We start from the raw sequence: 20,036 nt of genomic DNA, 5'->3' as shown, positions 1-20,036 counted from the left end.
TAGCCAAACTATCAAGTCGATACATTAGGGAACACCTAGAGGGAACCCAGGATGGTAATAAATGTGGAAAAGGCTTCAGGGATGATCAACTTGTATGGAACATGATAGCACATACACTGGAATAAAACCTGTGGGTATCACGAAGATGCTTCTTGAGACACCCAGCTGCTCCTGAGTCAGAGTGCGTAAACTGGAAAGAACCTGTGAATGTGTTCCATAACTAATCGGTACAAGGAATCCATTAATCCGGAGTGTCTGCCTGTTGTACATAATCAAACTCTTACCAGAATCAAGTGTAACCAGCAAGAGCAGCTTTCGGCAGGATCTCTTATCTTATATCAGCAGTGATATCCTGGTGAGAGACCCCCACAGTGCTCCACACCATATTAAGCGCAGAGTTAGAGGAGATTGATGTTTGGATGTATTTCCCACCTGCCAGGTGTTGAGAACTCATTTCAGAAGAGGCGCTTGGAGGACGATGTTGCTTGTAAATGAGCAGTGACATTATCCCTCTTAAGACTGAATTGGTTTTGTACTAGGATGGAACAGGCTGCTGTAGAAACGTGATGCATTGTTTTAGTTGTTGGGACAAAATTACTGAACTGTCATGTTTACATTTTTCACCCTGTTGTTCAGTTAGGACACTTCTGATTTGTTCCATGCTGAACCATAATTATAAAGATTTTGTTGCCATATTGAAATGTTATAATATGGCAGGCAACAACATAAAAGTTGCATAAAGTAGACTTGCTGTATGACAGTCATTTGAAGATATGTTTATATGTGGGTGTAGAGTGGATGTTGGTCATGGAGAAATAAATGTGGTTTTCTTAGGAAACTGTAATTTGTGATTTTTCCTTTGTTACAAGTAATATATTGTTGCTATAACAACTTCATAAGGAACATACAGGCCTAGGACATAATAATTTCCTTCTTTGGAACTTGAATTGAGGGGTGTCACTGTGGAGGAGAGGGTAAGCGTCAGAGAATGGGGAGTAGGAGGCTACAAGAAGAGAGGGATGACCTGTTGCACTTGACAGGTTGTGCTGCCCTGGGGGCCTTACAGGTACACTCTGCTGCCAGTACCCTCCTTTATTCCCATTTACTTGTCATTATCAAATATACTCATGGATTCGTTTTCTCAATGGTTTATAACTTACTGCTGTTACTTATGTTGGTGATGAAGTTGTCCTAGATAAGGTCAATAAGAGTCTTATAGGAAGTCTGCATCACTGTGGAATACTTATATTTTTGGAGCACTACTTTTTATTTTAGTGTAAGATCTTCCAAGCTAATCTTTTTACTTTCTTCAGCCATTTCTCCAGTTCCAAAGAATTCATTCCCTTTAGTAGGGGATGGTATTAGGGATCAAATCTGAGTTCCAGGTAGCAAGTGCTTCTTGCTACTAGGGTGTCTTCTGCTGAGCTAGGAAATATAGGCACATACATGTGCACATGTAGGTACACACATAAAGGTATATGTGTGCACAAATACAATTCCAATCTATAACCCCCAAATTTTTATGTCCCTACAATAGAACTCTGAGATCCCCAAAATTAGCTGGATGCTGAATTACATCTAAAATAGTTTCGGAATTACTTTTCTCAAACCACTACAAAAATCAAACAAAAAACCTACTGAAAAGGATTTATTGCAAAAGAATGCAGATAAGTAACTTAAACCAGTTTATAGTACAGATACTTTGTCACATGGAATTCAAATCTGAGACTCCTTGCCATGTACCTTAAGAGATAAAATTTAATTTGATTTTTAAAATATTGGTATGATTGTTTCTTGTTAAGGTGGGGGAAAAAGCATTCTAGTAGGAGAATAGAATACATTAGATTTGTTTTGATGATGTATGAAACAAAACTAGAAAAAAAGCATAGATGCTATCAGGTAACAGAAGTCAAGGGAAATTGGTAACATCATTACTAGCATTCAGAACTTGGTGGTTTCCCAATTGGTATGAATATTGCAAGGAGAACTCAAACATTAGATGTGTTCTTGACCAGATAAGTGATTTATACACAAATCAGCAAACTTCATACTGAGACAATTGAGTATGCAGTGATTCCAAACAGGTGTCACTCATATGTGTGGAACACTCTGCCATACAGTTTTTAAGGAGTATCAGAGTCAGTCTGCACCATTCATAAATAATCCCCAACCCAAAGAATGTAATGTACAATAATGGTAAAGTCTCACTGCACTTGGTTCTTTTATATAAAAGACAGTTGTTGGGTTTTCACCAATTGGAAATTTCTGGTTTGGAATCTTGTGTATCCATGGACAGAAGTCATGCCCATATCTACTGCATTTTCCCACTTCTCTTCTGTGGGTTCTATGTTAATGGATGCTCATGGCTAAAGGTCCTCAACATTGATCATCCCATTTCCCTACTGTTAGCATGATCTGAGGAGGGTACTGCGTGTAAAGGCATGTGCATGCCATCTTGCTCATGAGTATGATTGGGGTCATGTGTAGGAAGGGATGAACTATGGTTTAAGGCTTCCTATGACTCAACTCATGTAGAGTGTCTCTACCCAGTATGAGTTCTCTGGTGCTTGGTCAGGGAGGAGCTGTGTGTGAAGGCCTTCCCACAGTCCCTGCACTCATAAGGCCTTTCTCCTGTGTGGATCCTCCGGTGCTGAGTGAGATGTGTACTCTGCTTGAAAGATTTCCCACAATCTGGACATTCATATGGCTTTTCCCCAGTGTGTGTCCTCTCATGCTGACTCAGGGATGAGCTGTGACTGAAGGACTTCCCACACTCATTGCATGCATAAGGCTTTTCTTTGGTGTGGATCCTCTGGTGTTCGATGAGGAGGGAGCTCTGGCTGAAGGCTCTGCCACACTCATTACACTCATAGGGCTTCTCTCCTGTGTGGATCCTCTGATGCTGAATGAGTGAAGCGAGCTGTCTGAAGGCCCTGCCACATTCATTACACGCATAGGGCTTCTCCCCAGTGTGGATTCGCTGGTGATTGGTTAGGGATGAGCTGTGGGTGAAGGCTCTGCCACAGTCACCACACTCATAGGGTTTCTCCCCTGTGTGGATTCTCTGATGCTGACTGAGGTGTGTGCTGTGCCAAAAGGTTTTGTCACACTGACTACACTCGTAGGGCTTCTCTCCTGTGTGTGTCCGCTTATGGTGGCTGAGTGATGAGCTGTGGCTGAAGGTTTTTCCACACTCCTTGCACCCAAAGGACTTCTCTCCTGTGTGGATTCTCTGATGTTTGTTCAGGAGTGTGTTCTGGCTGAAGGCTCTCCCGCACTCATTGCACCCATAGGGTTTACCTACTGTGTGAATCCTCCTATGCTTACTTAGGAGTGTGCTCTTGTTGAAAGACTTCCCATACTCATTGCACTTGTAGGGCTTCTCACCTGTGTGACTTCTTTGGATCACTGGTTCAGTTTGGTTCATGGTCCTCTCACACTGTGTACATTTACAGGGTTTCTCACCAGTGTGGATTCCATCGTGTTTAAGTGCAGAGCTTTGGAAGCCTTTTCCATATTGGTAACTTTTATAAGGTCTCTCTCTTGTGTGCATTTGGTGGTGGCTGATGAATGTGGAGCTGTGACTAAAGGCCTTTTCACACTCTTGACATCTATAGGGTTTTTCTGCTGCATTGGTTTTCTGTTGCACATTTAAGTCCGGATTCTCACTTTTTCCGTACAAGCCACACCTGTGGGAGTCTTGTCTTACAGGAATCATGGGTTTAGTTGGATCCAGACTCAAACCTAAGTTTGCCCCAAACCCAATTCTGGGCTGCTGGTGGTCCTGAATGCATGTCTTCACAGGTGTGAAGACTGCCTGCACCACACCATCAAGGCTGGCACAACTTTGTTTCCAGTGCCCCTCAGTGTTTTCACCCTTAATGCCCCACAGACCATCCCACAGGAACCTTTCTACCAGGACATTGTTGGATAGTTCATCAGAAATGTCTTGTTTTGCAGCTGACCATTTTGTTTTCAATCTAGTTTCCAAATCTGAAAAAAAAAAAACAAAAAATGGAATTGTCCCTAAATCGCTGTTCTGGGAGGAAAAGTTTCTTGGTGGACACATGAATGGGAGAATTAAATTAACAGTTTTAAAAGGTTCAAGACTTAAGTGGATGTGACCATTTACCCATATGGTTTTTCAAACCATAAAAGGAACAGAAGAGGGAGGTAAAGTACACAGAATAGGTGAGGGAAGTTGGTATCAAAGCTACAGATGGAGTTGGCAAGGGGGACACAGACAGTCTGGGCCAGAGAAGATGCTGAGGAAAAAGTGAGCCTTCAGGAAAAATGTCAACAGATGCCCAGGCTTGGAAAGAGCAGAACAACAGTCAAGCACCTGCTAGTGCAGCCTCCACTACGCCAAATGGTAGTAGAAGAAAAGCCACCATGTGGGAAGGACCAGTCAGCCTTCTCATTGCTCAAAGCCAGACTCTTCTTGGAGGCCCCTTACTGTTGTAGCACTTTACCGCAGATGTAAAGAAACACATCATCTCCCTAAACTGGGAACTGCTGAAATATACATCACCAAGGGAATGGATAAATGACTGGTGAGGTAGAGCACTTTGAGCTGGCTTACTCTGTAGCTCTAACTAGGAGGACCCCAGGGGCAGGGCCTTTGCAAGACTTAGCACTGTACCCCACCCACAATAGGGGTCAACACACATTCTGAATGAAAAACACATGCACCCTGGGCTAGTGTGGGTCAGTAGAGCATGGGCCTGAGCACCAAAGGGCCTCAGGTTCAATTCCTGGTCAAGGGAATGTACATGTGTTGCAGGTTCAATCCCCGGCCCCAATCAGGCCACATGCGGTAGGCAACCAATCATTCTGTCTCACATCAATGTCTCCCTCTCTCCCCCTCTCCCACTCCCCCATCACTCCATCCCTTCCACTCTCTCTGAAAATCAATGGAAGAAATACCCCAGGTGAGGATTAACAAAAAACAAACACAAAACCACAACACACAGTCCCTCCCACACCTTCCTGTCAGGATGGCCTTTCTGCGCAGGTACCAAGCCACCACCCCGACACTGGCCTGGCCTATTGGTGTGATGCTGGCACCTTTCCCACTTATATTACACTTTAGTGGAAAGTTAAGGGGGGAAAAACAGTCAAGGGCAATTGGCAGAATAGTGTCTCCCAAAGGCATCCACCTCGTAAGTCCTGCACCTGTGAGTATGCTGTCACCTTACATGTCGACAAGGAAAACAGGCTGCTAATCATTTGACATTAGCCAATCACCTGAGATTACCTTGGATTTTTGGGGTGACCACAGTGTACTTAAGTGTGTAAGAGAAAGGCAGGAGAATAAGGGTGATGGTGACATATGTAACCTGACCAGGCACTGCTGACACTGAAGATAGAGAAGGTCATGTGTCAAGGAATGTGGCAACCTATAGAGGCTGGAAAATGAAAGGACATGGATTCTTCCAGACCCCCCAGAAGGAATGCTGTTCTGCTGACACCTACAGTGTACTCAGTCAGACCCATTTGGACTGGTGACTTCTGTAAGATCATATGTGTTGCTTCATGTCTTACATTTGTGGTCATTTGTTACAGCAATACTATGAGGTTAATAAACGGTGAAGGCTGGTAATTTGAATTGAGGCAAGGGAGACCATGCTCTGACCTCCCCCTCCCACACATGTCTATCCTTGGGCAGGGGTGATAGGCCAGTTCTTACACATGGTTAGAGCCTGATGCCAGCAGGAAATTGCCTGACAGAGGGCCAGGATGCCCCCACTTCCTACAGAGGTACTTGCCAGGAGCTGGACAGCAATAAGAAGAGCAGAACCACCCAGCCAACCTACAGGCACATGGAAGAGCCTGGCCTAGAACCACTGGCCCACAGATGCCAGAGTTATAAGTGAGTTGCTGGTTTATTTATTTAATTAAATTAATTAATAATATATCTTTATTGATTTCAGAGAGAGGAAGGGAGAGGGAGAAAGAGAGAAACATCAATGATGAGAGAGTCGTCACTGATCAGCTGCCTCCTGCATGCCCCCAACTGGGGATTGAGCCCGCAACCTGGGCACGTACCCTGACCAGGAATCGAACCGCAATCTCCTGGATCTAGGTTGACGCTCAACTGCTGAGCCGCACCTGGCTGGGTGAGTCTCTGGTTTAAAGCACTGAGGCTGGAGTGTCTGTTATCCAGTAAGAGACCTGTACCACCCCAGTGTCTTTGCACTTATCATTTCCTTGGCCTGGAATTCTGTTCTCCCTGATCATTTCATGTCCCACTATTCTCATGGGTCAGGCTTCACCTGCCATGTCACCTCCTTTGAGAGGCAAGCCCTCATCTCCCTGCTCAAGACCTTCCCCCAAGTCTAGTCTCTACCTTTCACTTTGTCAGCATGCTTCATAATCTGTAAGCTCTCTTTCCCTGTTGTTATTTTGGCTATTTATTGTGTGTCCCTCTCCTTCACCAAAAATGTAAATTCAGTGAAGACAGGAACTTGGTATCACTTCGTACCAAAATGGTCCTTGGTGAAAGTTCACTTAAAGAATGGTCGCTGTACTTTGAATTTGACAGCAGATATGGAGAGAGAGACCTGGAGGGTGAGTGGCGTCCTCCCAGCCCTACACACCCTCATCTCACCTGGGCACACACCTTGTAGAACCTCCTCGCCAACCGGCCACTGCTCTGCCTTCTGATCCAGCAGAGAGATAAGGTTGGGTGTTGGGATCCACTGTCCTGCTCAGGGGGAGATTCAGGGCATGAGCATTTGTGTTTCAGGGCCCTTCCCAAACCTCTGCCCATTTCACCAGGACCCAAGTGGCTCAGAACAGAGACAGGACACAGTAATTTTGGTAATTATATTCTCCAGCGTTCCTCTACTCACTGTCAGTCCCTGACTCCACCCCTGACACTGGGGTAGGCATGTGATGCAGGCCCGGCCACCCAGTAAGAGCTTTTCTTCTGCTGCCCAGTGGCAACAATGACCAATGTGGAGGGGACCTGGTAGCTGAAACAAGACAACCCATGGGCCTTCCTTGGGCACCCTTGGATCCTGGCAACAGTCTTGTCATTTTCAGAGGACCCGGCCCCTCAGTGAATAGTGACAGTAAGATGTACACAGGGAGGAGGGGAGTTCCTGACAGCAACATAGGAAAACCCAGGTGTAGCCTGGGATTCTGCAGTGCTGGGACCCCGTATGGCCCTCTTACACCATGATGTCCTGCCTCTGGCATTTTCAGGTGGGATGTGTAACTTGTAGGAAAAAACATCCTCAAAGATATTCCCTAAACCAAAACAGTCTGGTCCATCAGATCCAAGACACATTTGAGTTATCTGCTTTTAATGCCGGGACTTACCCCCACTTTTAACCCAGGAGAATTAGCGTCCATACCCGGGGAAGTCTTTGAGTAACACAGTATAGCCTTACCCATAGAGACCAGGAGCCCCAAGGTCTCCAGCATCACATCACAGTATAGGGTCCTCTGGGTGGGTGTCAGCTGTCCCCACTCCTCCTGGGTGAAGCCCACAACCACATCATCAAAGGTCACTTGCTCCTGGAACATCACACAGCAGTTTCCTCAGCTAGGGCAAGCCTGGCATTGGCTGCTGGCGGGAGCAGCTGGTGAAGCAGCACAAGGCCAAGCTGGTTTGGCGGGGGGAGAAGGGGTGTCTCTCAAGTCTGGGAGGCCCAGGCATGAGGGTGGTGGAACTCACCAGGAATCCCACATCCAGGAGCCCAGTGGTCATTCCCTCCTCCTCTGGTCTATTTCAGGAACAGCTGGCTCCTCTGCTGGCAGTTCTGGGGGGAAAGGGTATGTGAGACAATGAGCAGGTGTCTGTGGTGACCAGAGACCCCAAGGATCAAAACCCCTACCTCGAGGAATGTAGAAGGAGGTAGGGCTGCCAGAGCCTGGAGCCCAGTACCCAGACAAAACCCAAAAGCAGTGAACCTCAGCTAGGCAGGTCCTGAGTGCCTGCTGTGATCCAGCACTATTCTGGTCACTGTTGAAGAAAGATGGAAAATTTACCCAAGCCACTCCAAAGACAGGAAAACTGAGGACCAGAGTGGGCAAGGGACACACCCCTATTTACACAGATGACTTCCAGGATGATGACTATTTTGTTATCAAGACAGGAAGCCAGACAGTTCTGGGTTTCCTGGGCACTACTTGGTGTGCCTCAGTTTCCCTGTTCTCTCAATTGAGGGTGGTAACCTGACATGGAGATTACCGGAATTAGAGTGTGAAAAAGTGTGAACCCAGAGCAGAGTCACATGAGGGTGACTGTTGCTGGGAGGGAAGCCTCACTTTCCAGTGAGCTCCCACTTAGCGTCTAAGACATACATACTATTCCATGGTTTTGGTGCTTTACAAACTCAACCCTGTGTGAGTGCCCAAAGTGAAACTCAGGCCCAACGTAGGATGCTTTCCCACGTGTGTGTATCTTCCCGTGAGGACCTGACTGTGCCTCCCAACTCAGGCTCATCCTGTTTGTGCTATGTTGTCCTCACTACAGTATTCAGAATGGGAGTTACCTTGTTTTGATGAGTTCAGGGATTTTTTATCATCTCCCTGACCCCCTCACCCCTACCCCCACCCAATATACTCCAGTGGGCAGAGACTATGTTGGGTTTATGCAGAGGCTGGTGGGCATTAGACAGGGATTGGCACCCTGGACATCTAAATATGTTGTGGATTAATTAATAAAGGAATGTGGCCCTGACTAGTGTGGCTAAGTTGTTGGAGCATGGGCACAAGCACTGAGGGGTTGTGGGTTCAATTTCTGGTGAAGGGCATGTACCTGGGTTAGAGGTTCGATCCCCAGCCCTGGTTGGGGCATGTGCTGGAGGCAACCAGTAGGTGTTTCTTTCTATCCCTCCCTCCTTTCCACTCTCTCTAAAAATCAATTGAAAAAATATCCTCTGATCAGGATTAACAAAAAAATTAAAAATTAAAAAAAAAGGAACCTAGAGTCAGTGCTCAATAAGAGTTTGCAGATTAAAAGAGCAGAAATGCTAACCTTAGGAGCTCAGGGAAAGCCTTTGTGGCAGCCTTGCAAACTCAAGAGACCTAAAATAGCCACAAAGGATGGTTTGTAATTAATGTTTATTTTACTAAAAGGAGTTTCTGTCAGGTAGTCATGCCCTAACCTAAAGTCTTACCAAATAAAAGCCAATCTTTATTGACCCTGCCCGTTCTTTTGCATCTAAATTATATACCTTTGGAACGTGAGGGTAAGTTCTTTTTCCTGACCTCTGGGCACAACCAGTGCACCAGAGCGAAGACTGCAAGTCTCTCAGTGTCGCTTTCAGTGTGTTAATTGTTCTCCATTAACTATGCTGTACCCACGTAGTAAAAGGCATACATGTCTAGCGTTTTAATTTTATTCAATCCCAGAGGTTTCCCTGCGTTGCTTTCTCCCGCTGCCCCAATCTCTCGCCAATGAATTTTATGCAACCCACTGTAGTCCTCTCTTTTGAATAAGGTGCAAAACTCTCTGGAGCATTTTCTCAATCCATTGAGATTTTGCTTCTTGACAACTGTCTACAGTTTTGCTCAAGTAAACTCACAAAAACTCTCTACGGACTTTAATGTTACATACAAGGAGCCCTTTCTCTGAGTCTCCTCTCCCCCTCGCTGGGATTAAAATCCTGTGTCTGGGTCTCTCCCCACCTTCACTGCCAGGGAGGGTGGGCCCCCCACGAAGGCGAGGCCACCCCCCCCCCGAGGGGGGCGGGGGCTCGCCCGTCCCAGCGCCGCGGCCCGGGGCCCTGCTCTCCGAAGATCGGCTCCCGTCTTCCGGTTGCCGGGAGCCGGGCGACTCCGACACTGCGCCAAAGCGAGGACCGCACCCCCGCCGCAGCCCCTCCTCTGGACTCCGACCCCGCCCGAGCCGTCCGCTCCCGCGCCGCCCGGCCTCCGCCGACCCGCCGACCCGCCGACCCGCCGACCCGCCGACCCGCCGACCCGCCGACCCGCCGACCCGCCGACCCGCCGACCCGCCGACCCGCCGACCCGGCCTCACCGTCCTCAGGGAAGCCCGCGCCGGCCGCTACTGCGCGCGCGCACACCAGGCGCCCCGCCCACTCAGGGGCTCGGCCCGCCCCGCCCTCGGCCTCGCCCGGACTCTGGAACCGCGGCAGGCACCCCCGGAATCCGCCGTCGACCTCGCGGAGTCGCGGGTCTGAGCCGCCCGGGCCGGACCACTCGCCGTTAGAGGGCGGCTCGAGAGCCGCGGCACCAGCAGTCGGGACGCGAACTACATCACCCAGAAGGCCGCGCGCGTCTCCGAAGGTTTCTGTGCTCGCCACGCCCAGGGCCACGACCAAGGCTGTTAGCGGGGATCCGACCTCTGCTCCGGACCCTGCCGAGTTCGGCCTCACGTTCCCACCGGAGCCCCCCACTCCGCACTCTGGTCGAGACCAGGGCTAAGGCGACCACCACCCTCGGCCAGCTCTGCGTTTGCGCCGCCGGGCACTGAACTACAACTCCCAGAGCGCCGTGCGTGCGGTCCGCGCGCGGCCTCCCCCTCGGGTCGGAGGTCGGAATATTCGTGACCTAAGTTTGATTCCTGGTGCCTGTTCTTAGGTTCCCCTCTTAAATAGTCGCCACCCGCCAGCAGCAGGACGTTCTTTATGGTAGTTGCAGAAGCGTGGACAATAAACAGTGACATAAAAAAGGAGGGGACAAAAAAGTGCGGATACTGACAGGAACGGAGAGGTTCGTTTGCTCCCCGGGTTTCATTCCAGGAGCAGAAAAAGGACGGGGCTGGGCCGTCAGGGCCACACATCCCTACCCTCCCAATATACAGACCCTCCCGCACAGTGACTTCACAGGTGAGTGCACCTCTGTCGTTCATAGAAAGCACGTCGCGACATTTTTGTTCATTCGCCCAGGACGGTGTATTTGTGAAACGTTTGAAATCCGCGCTGAAGACCGAACGCTCCCCCGCGCCCCCCCCACCGCGGTGCCGCATTTCCTTCTGGGAATTGTAGTTCGCAGCTCTGTGAGTATGCGGCCAGCCCGTCACAATTGACTACAACTTCCAGGAGGCGTCTTTCCTACCTGACGCCAATTTTCTGGAGCCGACCGCTGCGTCCCACTGTCGGGAGATCCAACGGTACCGGGGAACCTTCTGGGAGAAGTACTACGAGGCTCTAGGTGTCAGAGACCCGCACCAGGTGGACACAGTTGACGTGAACATTATTTCCTGTAACTCCTGGAATTCTCAAACCCCGGTTTCACCGACTCTGCGGAGCCGTCGACCGCGCCCGTGCTGAGGGCGGGATGCCGGCTCTGACGTTACCTACGGACATTATAGACAAAGTCGTCCAAGTGCGGGCTGTGCGTGGCTGGGGAGCCTCCACACCGCTCCCCGAAGTCCTGTGCAGCGAAGAATTGTGGGGCCACCCACTGTTCCCCACGTCTCGGTGAAGTACCAGGCTCGGTGTCCGCATGCGCCAGCTGGTGGACAAGGTTAGTTTACTCATGATTCCCTCTAACTTTACGAATTCTCAAAACCTACATTTCTCGGACTCCAGGGAGTCGCCTATAGCGCTCCTCTGGAGGTCGGAACGCTTGCCCAAAGGTAGCGTCTTGGAAATAGAATCAGAAATAAGCTCTCTAAGAGCCGACTAGACCATGGGGGGAGCCTGGACTGCAACTCCCAAAACGCTTTGCTCCCAGGTGAGGTGGTTTTCCGTGGCTGTCTAGCGTGTTTTCCGTGGAAAGGCCACCCATACCAAGGAACCTTTGGGGAATAGTAGGAGGTATTAGGTGTCCAAGTTTGCCACCTGGTGGATAAGGTTAGTGTAATCATGATTCCCTATACCTGCTGGAATTCTCAAACCCGGGCTTCCTGGACTCTGCTCAGAGGTCCACCACTGCCTTTCTAGATGTCAGCATGTCAGCAAAGGAAGCCTCAGAGATTTATAGGGAGAGAAAGCTATCTCAGCTCCTTAGTCATGGCCAGGTTGGACTACAAGGCCAGGAAGGCCCTGGCACCCAGCAAAGACCCATTAGTGCTCACCCACTAGGTGTACACCCCCACCCCCACCCCTCCTGTTAAATGCAGCTGAGCTCAATAGGTTCCAAAATGGAAGTTCTATTACTTAGTTTTGCTCTTTTTATGCAATGGCACCATCTTTCTTTTGTTCAATGGCACCTGTCTTTCTAATGCCTGTGAGTCCTATAAAGAAATTTATAGCTAGAATAGAGCAGCAAAAGCCATCCCAGAATCCATAAAGCTCCTTGGAAGTTACATTTCAAGACTTCCTATAACCATGTTTTCAATTCCGTTACATATAAGGATTAATTTATTGCAAAGTAATGCAGATAACTAATTTAAAATCTGTTCATAGTATACTGATACTTTGTCATGTAGGATCCATATTTGTGATATTGGTTGCCATGTACCTTAATCAAACAATTTACACACAGATCAGAAAACTTAGTACTGAGACAATTGCGTATGCAAGGTGATTCCATACAGGTGCCATTTGCATGTATAGAACACTTTGCCACATCATTTTTAGGGAGTATCAGCATTAATTTACAACATTCATGAGCACGTCTCCCTACTCAGGAATGTAAATGTGCAAAAGTGATAAAAAGTCTCACTACACTTGGTTCTTTTATATGAAAGGCATTAGTTGGATTTCTGACCATTTTAAAAATTTCAAGTTTGGAATCTGGTGAATCCTTAGAAGTCATGCCCATATCCACTACATTTTCCCACTTCTCTCTTCTGTGGGTTCTGTAATGTTAGTGGGTACTCATGGTTAAAGGTCCTCAACATTGATCATCCCCACATTTCTCTGTTAGCATGATCTGAGGAGTGTACTGTGTGTAAAGGCATGTGTATAAATGTCATCTCACAAGTATGACTGGGGTCATGTGTAGGAAGGGATGAACTATGGCTTAAGGCTTCCTATGACCCAGCTCATGTAGAGTGTCTCCACCCAGTATGAGTTCTCTGGTGCTTGGTCAGGGAGGAGCTGTGTGTGAAGGCCTTCCCACAGTCCCTGCACTCATAAGGCCTTTCTCCTGTGTGGATCCTCCGGTGCTGAGTGAGATGTGTGCTCTGCCTAAAGGATTTCCCACAATCTGGACATTCATATGGCTTTTCCCCAGTGTGTGTCCTCTCATGCTGGCTGAGGGATGAGCTGTGACTGAAGGACTTCCCACACTCATTGCATGCATAGGGCTTTTCTTTGGTGTGGATCCTCTGGTGTTCGATGAGGAGGGAGCTCTGGCTGAAGGCTCTGTCACACTCATTACACTCATAGGGCTTCTCTCCTGTGTGGATCCGCTGATGCTGAATGAGAGGAGCAAGCTGGCTAAAGGCCCTGCCACATTCATTACATTCATAGGGCTTCTCCCCAGTGTGGATTCGTTGGTGTTTGGTTAGGGATGAGCTGTGGGTGAAGGCTCTGCCACAGTCACTACACTCATAGGGTTTCTCCCCTGTGTGGATTCTCTGATGCTGACTGAGGTGTGTGCTCTGCCGGAAGGCCTTACCACACTGACTACACTCGTAGGGCTTCTCTCCTGTGTGTGTCCGCTCATGCTGGCTGAGTGATGAGCTGTGGCTGAAGGTTTTTCCACACTCATTGCACCCATAAGGCTTCTCCCCTGTGTGAATCCTACGATGCTCAGTGAGGAGTGTGCTCTGGCTGAAGGCTTTTCCACAGTCATTGCACTCATAGGGCTTTTCTCCCGTGTGTGTCCTTTGATGCTGAATCAGTGGCGTGATCTGGGTGAAGGCTTTTCCACACTGATGACATTCATATGGCTTCTCACCAGTGTGGATTCGCTGGTGCTTGGTCAAGGATGAACTGTGGCTGAAGGCCTTGCCACACTCATGACAGTTGTAAGGCTTCTCCCCTGTGTGTATTCGCATGTGCTGGGTGAGGTGGATACTTTGCCGGAAGGCCTTCCCACACTCACTGCATTCGTAAGGTTTCTCACCTGTGTGAGTCCGCTCATGTTGGCTGAAGGAGGACCTAAAACTAAAGGATTTCCCACACTCATTGCACTCGTAGGGCTTCTCACCGGTGTGAGTTCTCTGGTGCTGGATCAGTGGGGCAATTTGATTAAATGTCTTCCCACAGTGAGTGCACTTATAGGGTTTCTCACCAGTGTGGATTCTCTGGTGTTTGGTAAGTGCCGAGCTGTTTCGGAACCCTTTTCCGCATCCATGACATTCGTAAGGTCTTTCTCCAGTGTGCGTTCGGTGGTGTTCGATGAGTGCCGAGCTGTGACTAAAGGCCTTTCCACACTCCTGACATCTGTAGGGTTTCTCTTTTGCATAAGTTTTCTGTTGTGCATTTAACTTTGAGTTTGGATTCTCCCTTTTTCTGTGCATTCCCCACATGTGAGAGTCTGGTCTTTCAGGAGTCATGGGTTGAGCTGGGAGATTGGGGCTTAGACTAAAGTTTTCCCCAAACCCAATCCCAGGATGTTGCTGCTGAACCAATGTCTTCACAGGTGTGAAGCCCGCCTGCACCACACCAACATCAAGGGTCGCACAACTCTTTTCCTGATGCCCCTCAGCATCTTCACCCTTAGAGCCCCACAGACCATCCCACAGGAACCTTTCTACCAGGACATTATTGGACAGTTCTTCAGAGCTGTATTGCTTTGCTGGTGACAGATTGGTTTTCAATCTAGTTTCCAAATCTGAAAGAAAAAAAATTGAATTGCCCCTCAATTGCTGTTCTGAGAGGAAAAGTATGTCCCTGGATAAGTGTATGGAATTAAACATACAGTTTTGAAGGTTTCAGGATTTGAGTGGATGTGGCCATTTAACCATATGGTTTTGCAACAAAGAGGGAGGAAAAGTACAGAGAACAGAAAGGTGAGTTGATATAATGGGTACAGATGGAGTTGGCAAGGGGGGCACAGAGGATTTTGAAGGAAGATGCTAAGAAAAGAGTTAGTCTTCAGGAAAAATGTCAATAATGTTCAGGCTTGGAAGGAGCAGAGTGATGGCCAGGCACAGGCTAGTGGAGCCCCCACTATGCCAGGTGGGGGTGGAGGAAAAGGCGCCATAAGGGAAGGACCACTCAGCCCTCCCATTTCTCAGAACTAGTCTCTTCTTGGAGGCCCCTCATTGTTGTACCACTTTACCCCAGATGTAAAGAAACCCATCAGCTCCCCAAACTGGAAATTGCTGAAATATCTGTCACTAGGAGAATCGATAAGTGACTGTGGTGTATTAGAGCCCTTTCAGCTGGCTTATTCTTTCTCCCTAACTGGGAGGACTCTTTGGTCAGGGCCTTTGTGTGTCTTACCACTGTACCCCACCTACAACAGGGGTCAACAGACATGCTGAATGAAAAACACATGCAGTCCCTCCCCTTTCTTCCTGTCAGGATGGCCTTTCTGCCCAGGTACCCAGCCACGCCCTTGACAGTGGACTGGTCTAAAGGTGTGATATAGTCACCTTTCCCATTTATGTTACACTCTAGTCAAAAGTTAAAGGTAGAAAACAATCTATTCAAGTGAGATTGGCAGAATAGTGCCTCCCAAAGAGGTCCACCTGCTAAGCCCTGCAAGTTGTGTGATGGGCCACTGCTTACACGGGGTCAGGGCCTGATGCCAGTGGGAAATTGCCTGCAAGAGGACTAGGATGCCCCCACTTCCTATAGAGGTGCCTGTTACTCTGGGGACCTGGACAGCAAGTATGAAGAGCAAAACCACCCAGCCAGCCTCTAGGCACATGAAAGAGCCTGGCCCACAGATGCCTGAGTCATAAGTGAGTTTCTGGTTTAAAGAACTGAGGCTGGAGTGTCTGTTACACAGTAAGGGACCTACACCACCCCAGTGCCTTTGCACTTACCATTTCCTCCGCCTGGAATTCTCCCTTGATAGTTTCATGGCTCACTATTCTCATGGTTCAGGCTTTACCTCCCAAGTCACCTCCCTCGAGAGGCAAGCCCTCATCTTTCTGCTCAAGTCCCACCTCAAATTCTAGTCTACTTCGTCACTTGCTTTCACTTTCTCAGCATTCGTGATAATCATCTTGTTCACTTTTTTTATTATTATTTTAGCTATTTATTGTGTGCTCCTCTCCCTCACCAAGAATGTAAATTCAGTGAACACAGGAACTAGGTTTCACTCATAGCAGAACAGTGCTTGGTGACATTCACTCATAGAATGAATAGTCAGTTTGCTCTGAAGAATCTCAGAACAGACATGGAGACGTGGAGCTGAGTGCGCTTCTCCCTGCCCTGCACACTCTCTCCTCACCTGGGCACACACCTTGTGGAACCTTGTTCACTAGCCACAGCTCTGCCTCCTGCTTCAGCAGGGAAATGAGGGTGGGTTTCAGGAGCCAACGTCCTGCTTGGGGGAAACCTAGGGCCTGAGCATTTGTGTCCCAGGGCCCTTCCCAACCTTCTACCCACTCCACCTTCAGCCTTTCAGGACTCACATGGAAGGGGACCCCAGAGAGGCCACAGTAATTTTGGTAATAACATCCTTCAGTGTTCCTCCACTCACTCTGAGTCCCTAACCCCCACCCCTGGCTCTAGGGTAGACATGTGATGCAATCCTGGCCACCCAGTAAGAGTTCTTCCACTGCCCAATGGCAGCAATGACCAATGTGGATCTGGTGGCTGAAACAAGACACCATGGGCCTTCTGTGGGTACCCTTGGATCCTGGCAACTGTTTTTCCACCTTCAGGGGGCCCCTCTGTGAATGGTGACAAAAAGAGCTGCACAGGGAGGAAAAGGCTCCTGACACCAACACAGGAAGACCCAGGTGTAGCCTGGGATTCTGCAGTTCTGGGACCCAGTATGGTCCTCTTACCCCGTGATGTCCTACCTCTGGCATTTTTAGGTGGGATCTGTAACCTGTAGGTAAAACATCCTCACTGATAACATTCCATAGACAAAATAGTCTGGTCCATCCGGACTAAGACATATTCAAGTTATCTGCTTTTTAACATTTTTTTCCAAGTTCATGTCAGGTGGATAATATGCTAATGTCGAAACAAGTTTTGAGGGAGGCACATCACATAATAGCAAGAACACCCAATCATTATGCTTATTAACTACAAAAGGATCTGAGTTATCTGCTTTTATTGCCTAGACTTACCCCCACTTTTAACCCAGGAGAATTAGTGTCCAGACCCTGGGAAGACCATGAAGAACACAGGTGTGGCCTTACCCACAGAGACCAGGAGCCCCAAGGTCTCCAGCATCACATCACAGTATAGGGTCCTCTGGGCAGGTGTCAGCTGTCCCCACTCCTCCTTGGTGAAGTCCACAACCACGTCCTCAAAGGTTACTTGCTCCTGGAACATCACACAGCAGTTTCCTCAGCTAGGGCAAGCCTGGCATTGGCTGCTAGTGGGAGCAGCTGGTGAAGCAGCACAAGGCCAAGCTGGTTTGGCGGGGGGAGAAGGGGTGTCTCTCAAGTCTGGGAGGCCCAGGCATGAGGGTGATGGCGTACTCACCAGGAACCCCACATCCAGGAGCCCAGTGGTCATTCCCTCCTCCTCTGGTCTATTTCAGGAACAGCTGGCTCCTCTGCTGGCAGTTCTGGGGGGAAAGGGTATGTGAGACAATGAACAGGTGTCTGTGGTGACCAGAGACCCCAAGGATCAAAACCCCTACCTCGAGGAATGTAGAAGGAGGTAGGGCTGCCAGAGCCTGGAGCCAAGTACCCAGACAAAACCCAAAAGCAGTGAACCTCAGCTAGGCAGGTCCTGAGTGCCTGCTGTGATCCAGCGCTATTCCGGTCACTGTTGAAGAAAGATGGAAAATTTACCCAAGCCACTCCAAAGACAGGAAAACTGAGGACCAGAGTGGGCAAGGGACACACCCCTATTTACACAGATGACTTCCAGGATGATGACTATTTTGTTATCAAGACAGGAAGCCAGACAGTTCTGGGTTTCCTGGGCACTGCTTGGTGTGCCTCAGTTTCCCTGTTCTCTCAGTTGAGGGTGGTAACCTGACATGGAGATTACCGGAATGAGAGTGTGAAAAAGTGTGAACCCAGAGCAGAGTCACATGAGGGTGACTGTTGCTGGGAGGGAAGCCTCACTTTCCAGTGAGCTCCCACTTAGCGTCTAAGACATACATACTATTCCATGGTTTTGGTGCTTTACAAGCTCAACCCTGTGTGAGTGCCCAAAGTGAAACTCAGGCCCAACATAGGATGCTTTCCCACGTGTGTGTATCTTCCCGTGAGGACCTGACTGTGCCTCCTGACTCAGGCTCATCCGTTTGTGCTATGTTGTCCTCACTGGATGGGAGTTAACTGGTTTATATGAGTCATAGGTTTTTGTCATCTCCTGACCTCCCACCCTCACCCCATGGACTGTAGGGGTCGGAGACTACGTTGGGTCTATGGAGAGGCTTGTGGGCATAAGAGGGGGCTTGACACCCACATCTAAATACGTGTGATTAATTAATAAAGGAGCCTGCAGGGTGCCTGTTATGCAGTCAGTGCTTTGTAAGAGTTTCATACAATGAGTCTCTTTTCTGGGTCCCCGTGGACTGGGATTAAAATCTTGTTTTTGGTCTCTCCCCACCTTCACTCTTTAGGAAGAGAAGGCCCCTTAGGAAGGTGAGGGCGCCTTTGACTCGGTGGTGGACCTCGGCCTTCCCCACTCTTGGAATCTCCACAGACCCCCCCCCCCCCCCAGCAGGCCAGGCCGGCTCTGGTCTTAGTAGGGTCCGGCTGGCTGCCTCTCCGATCGCGCCCTGAGCCTGGAGACGCTGACACCCTGCGCCAAAGAGTGGAACTCACCCCGACCCCCAAGCCCTCCTCTCGGACCCCGAGACCCCTCAAGGGCCCCGCCCACTCGGCCCCGCCCCTACTGTCCGCGAAGGGACCCGCACCGGGCATTAAGGAACAACGCGGTAGGGATCACACTACCGCCAGAGCGCAGGCGGACGCGGGCCTCCCGCCCCGCCCGGGCCCCCTCTTCTCGCTTACCCGCCGGACTGCAGCACAAAGGCGGCTGCGGGCCGGGGACGCGCCGGCACCGACCGGGGACTGACTACAGCTCCCAGAGGGCCGCGCGCTCGCATCCGGTCACTGTGGGCCTGCCCCGTCCCCGCCCGCCACTCTCGAATCCTTCCGCGAGGCTGGAATCCTCGGTGGTCTCGCGCGCTCCCGCCGGTCTCAGCCGCCGGGGCCCGACCCTCACCACTTACCGTTAGGCGGGGCCATCAGCGGGGGAGCGGAATGCGCCGCCCAGAGGGCGGTGCGCTTCCGGCCGTTCGGGGTTCGCCCCGCCCAGCGCCGCAGCTAAGGGGTTGGGCTGCGCTCCGCCCGCTGCTGGTGGAACCCGCCGGCCTCGGCCTCCTCGTTCCGCTCAGTGCCCGCTCCGCACTGTTTCCGCGAACGGCAGCGAACGGCACGCCCACCGTTCGCCTCGCGTCAGCCTGCGCCGACGCGCTTCGAACTACAACTCCCAGAGGGCCACGCGGGGTGCCGCGAGCAGCTTCCCCGCCCGTGGGCGCACTCTGGTCCGTGCCGGCTTCCTGGCGCTCGTGTTTTTGCCCCCTCAGAAATGTTCGTTGCCAGCCAGCCGCATGAGGGTTTTCGCGGCCGTCCCCCAGCTCGGATGATAAGCCGAGACATACAGAAGGACTGGGCCAGAAGAGGGAAACAGGAACGAAGGGAAGGTGATTGTTCCGCGGGTTTCATCCCACGACACGAAAAGGACGGGTGTGGGTCGACCAGGACTCATTTCATTACCCTCTCAATATACAGAGACTCCAGGACAGAGACGTAATATTTAAGGTATTAACAGCCTTTGTCGAGTGTAGAAAGCGCATGACATTTATTTTCATTTCGTCTCAGGAACGTGTAAACTTGAAGGTGGTATATTTGAAATCAGTGAAGACCGAGGACTCGCCGCCCCCTCCGCCCTGTTTCCGCCCGGCCTCCTGGGAGGTGTGGTCGGCAGATCTAGGGATGGGCGCCTTGTCCCTCAACACGGACTGCAACTTCCAGGAGGCTTCGCTCCCATCTGACGCGGCTGCCCCACAGTCTGTCCCACAGTCAGGACAGACGTCCGTACCGCGGCGCCTTCTGGGAGAAG

General features: G+C 50.0%; 2 protein-coding genes and 1 non-coding gene across 3 annotated transcripts; all 3 read right to left on the bottom strand.

Annotated features, from left to right (window-relative positions):
* Positions 1-337: 337 nt before the first annotated feature.
* LOC148091159 (uncharacterized) lies at positions 338-7,940 on the bottom strand. The gene is made up of 4 exons (XM_087827041.1): positions 7,685-7,940; positions 7,398-7,524; positions 6,611-6,706; positions 338-3,993 (listed from the first exon to the last, which is right to left on the bottom strand). The coding sequence occupies exons 1-4, from the start codon at positions 7,715-7,717 to the stop codon at positions 2,543-2,545; spliced, it is 1,707 nt and encodes a 568-aa protein (XP_087683167.1). The 5' UTR covers positions 7,718-7,940; the 3' UTR covers positions 338-2,542.
* A 2,992-nt stretch (positions 7,941-10,932) lies between these two features.
* ZNF135 (zinc finger protein 135) lies at positions 10,933-18,181 on the bottom strand. The gene is given in 4 exon segments (XM_087827030.1): positions 10,933-12,944; positions 12,947-14,649; positions 17,144-17,270; positions 17,433-18,181. Coding segments are annotated over 4 exon segments (1,926 nt in total). The 5' UTR covers positions 17,466-18,181; the 3' UTR covers positions 10,933-12,881.
* On the bottom strand, positions 16,938-17,039 carry LOC148091158 (small nucleolar RNA U13). The gene has a single exon (XR_015716053.1). It is a non-coding gene; the product is annotated as a small nucleolar RNA U13 (small nucleolar RNA).
* Positions 18,182-20,036: the final 1,855 nt, after the last annotated feature.

Source organism: Miniopterus natalensis, chromosome 18, assembly GCF_054644295.1.
Source record: "Miniopterus natalensis isolate mMinNat1 chromosome 18, mMinNat1.hap1, whole genome shotgun sequence".
NCBI classification, from domain to species: domain Eukaryota; kingdom Metazoa; phylum Chordata; class Mammalia; order Chiroptera; family Miniopteridae; genus Miniopterus; species Miniopterus natalensis.
This window is presented reverse-complemented; position numbering and strand designations above follow the sequence as displayed.

Bases quoted from the DNA above. Each gene is read 5' to 3' on its own strand.
- LOC148091159 (XM_087827041.1), bottom strand. From the start codon at position 7,717: ATGACCACTGGGCTCCTGGATGTGGGATTCCTG. The intron at 6,707-7,397 runs GTAAGGCTATAC...CCCCCTGAGCAG, and splicing joins GGGGCTCCTGGTCTCTATGG to GACAGTGGATCCCAACACCC. The intron at 3,994-6,610 runs GTGAGATGAGGG...TTTTTTTTTCAG, and splicing joins TCTACAAGGTGTGTGCCCAG to ATTTGGAAACTAGATTGAAA.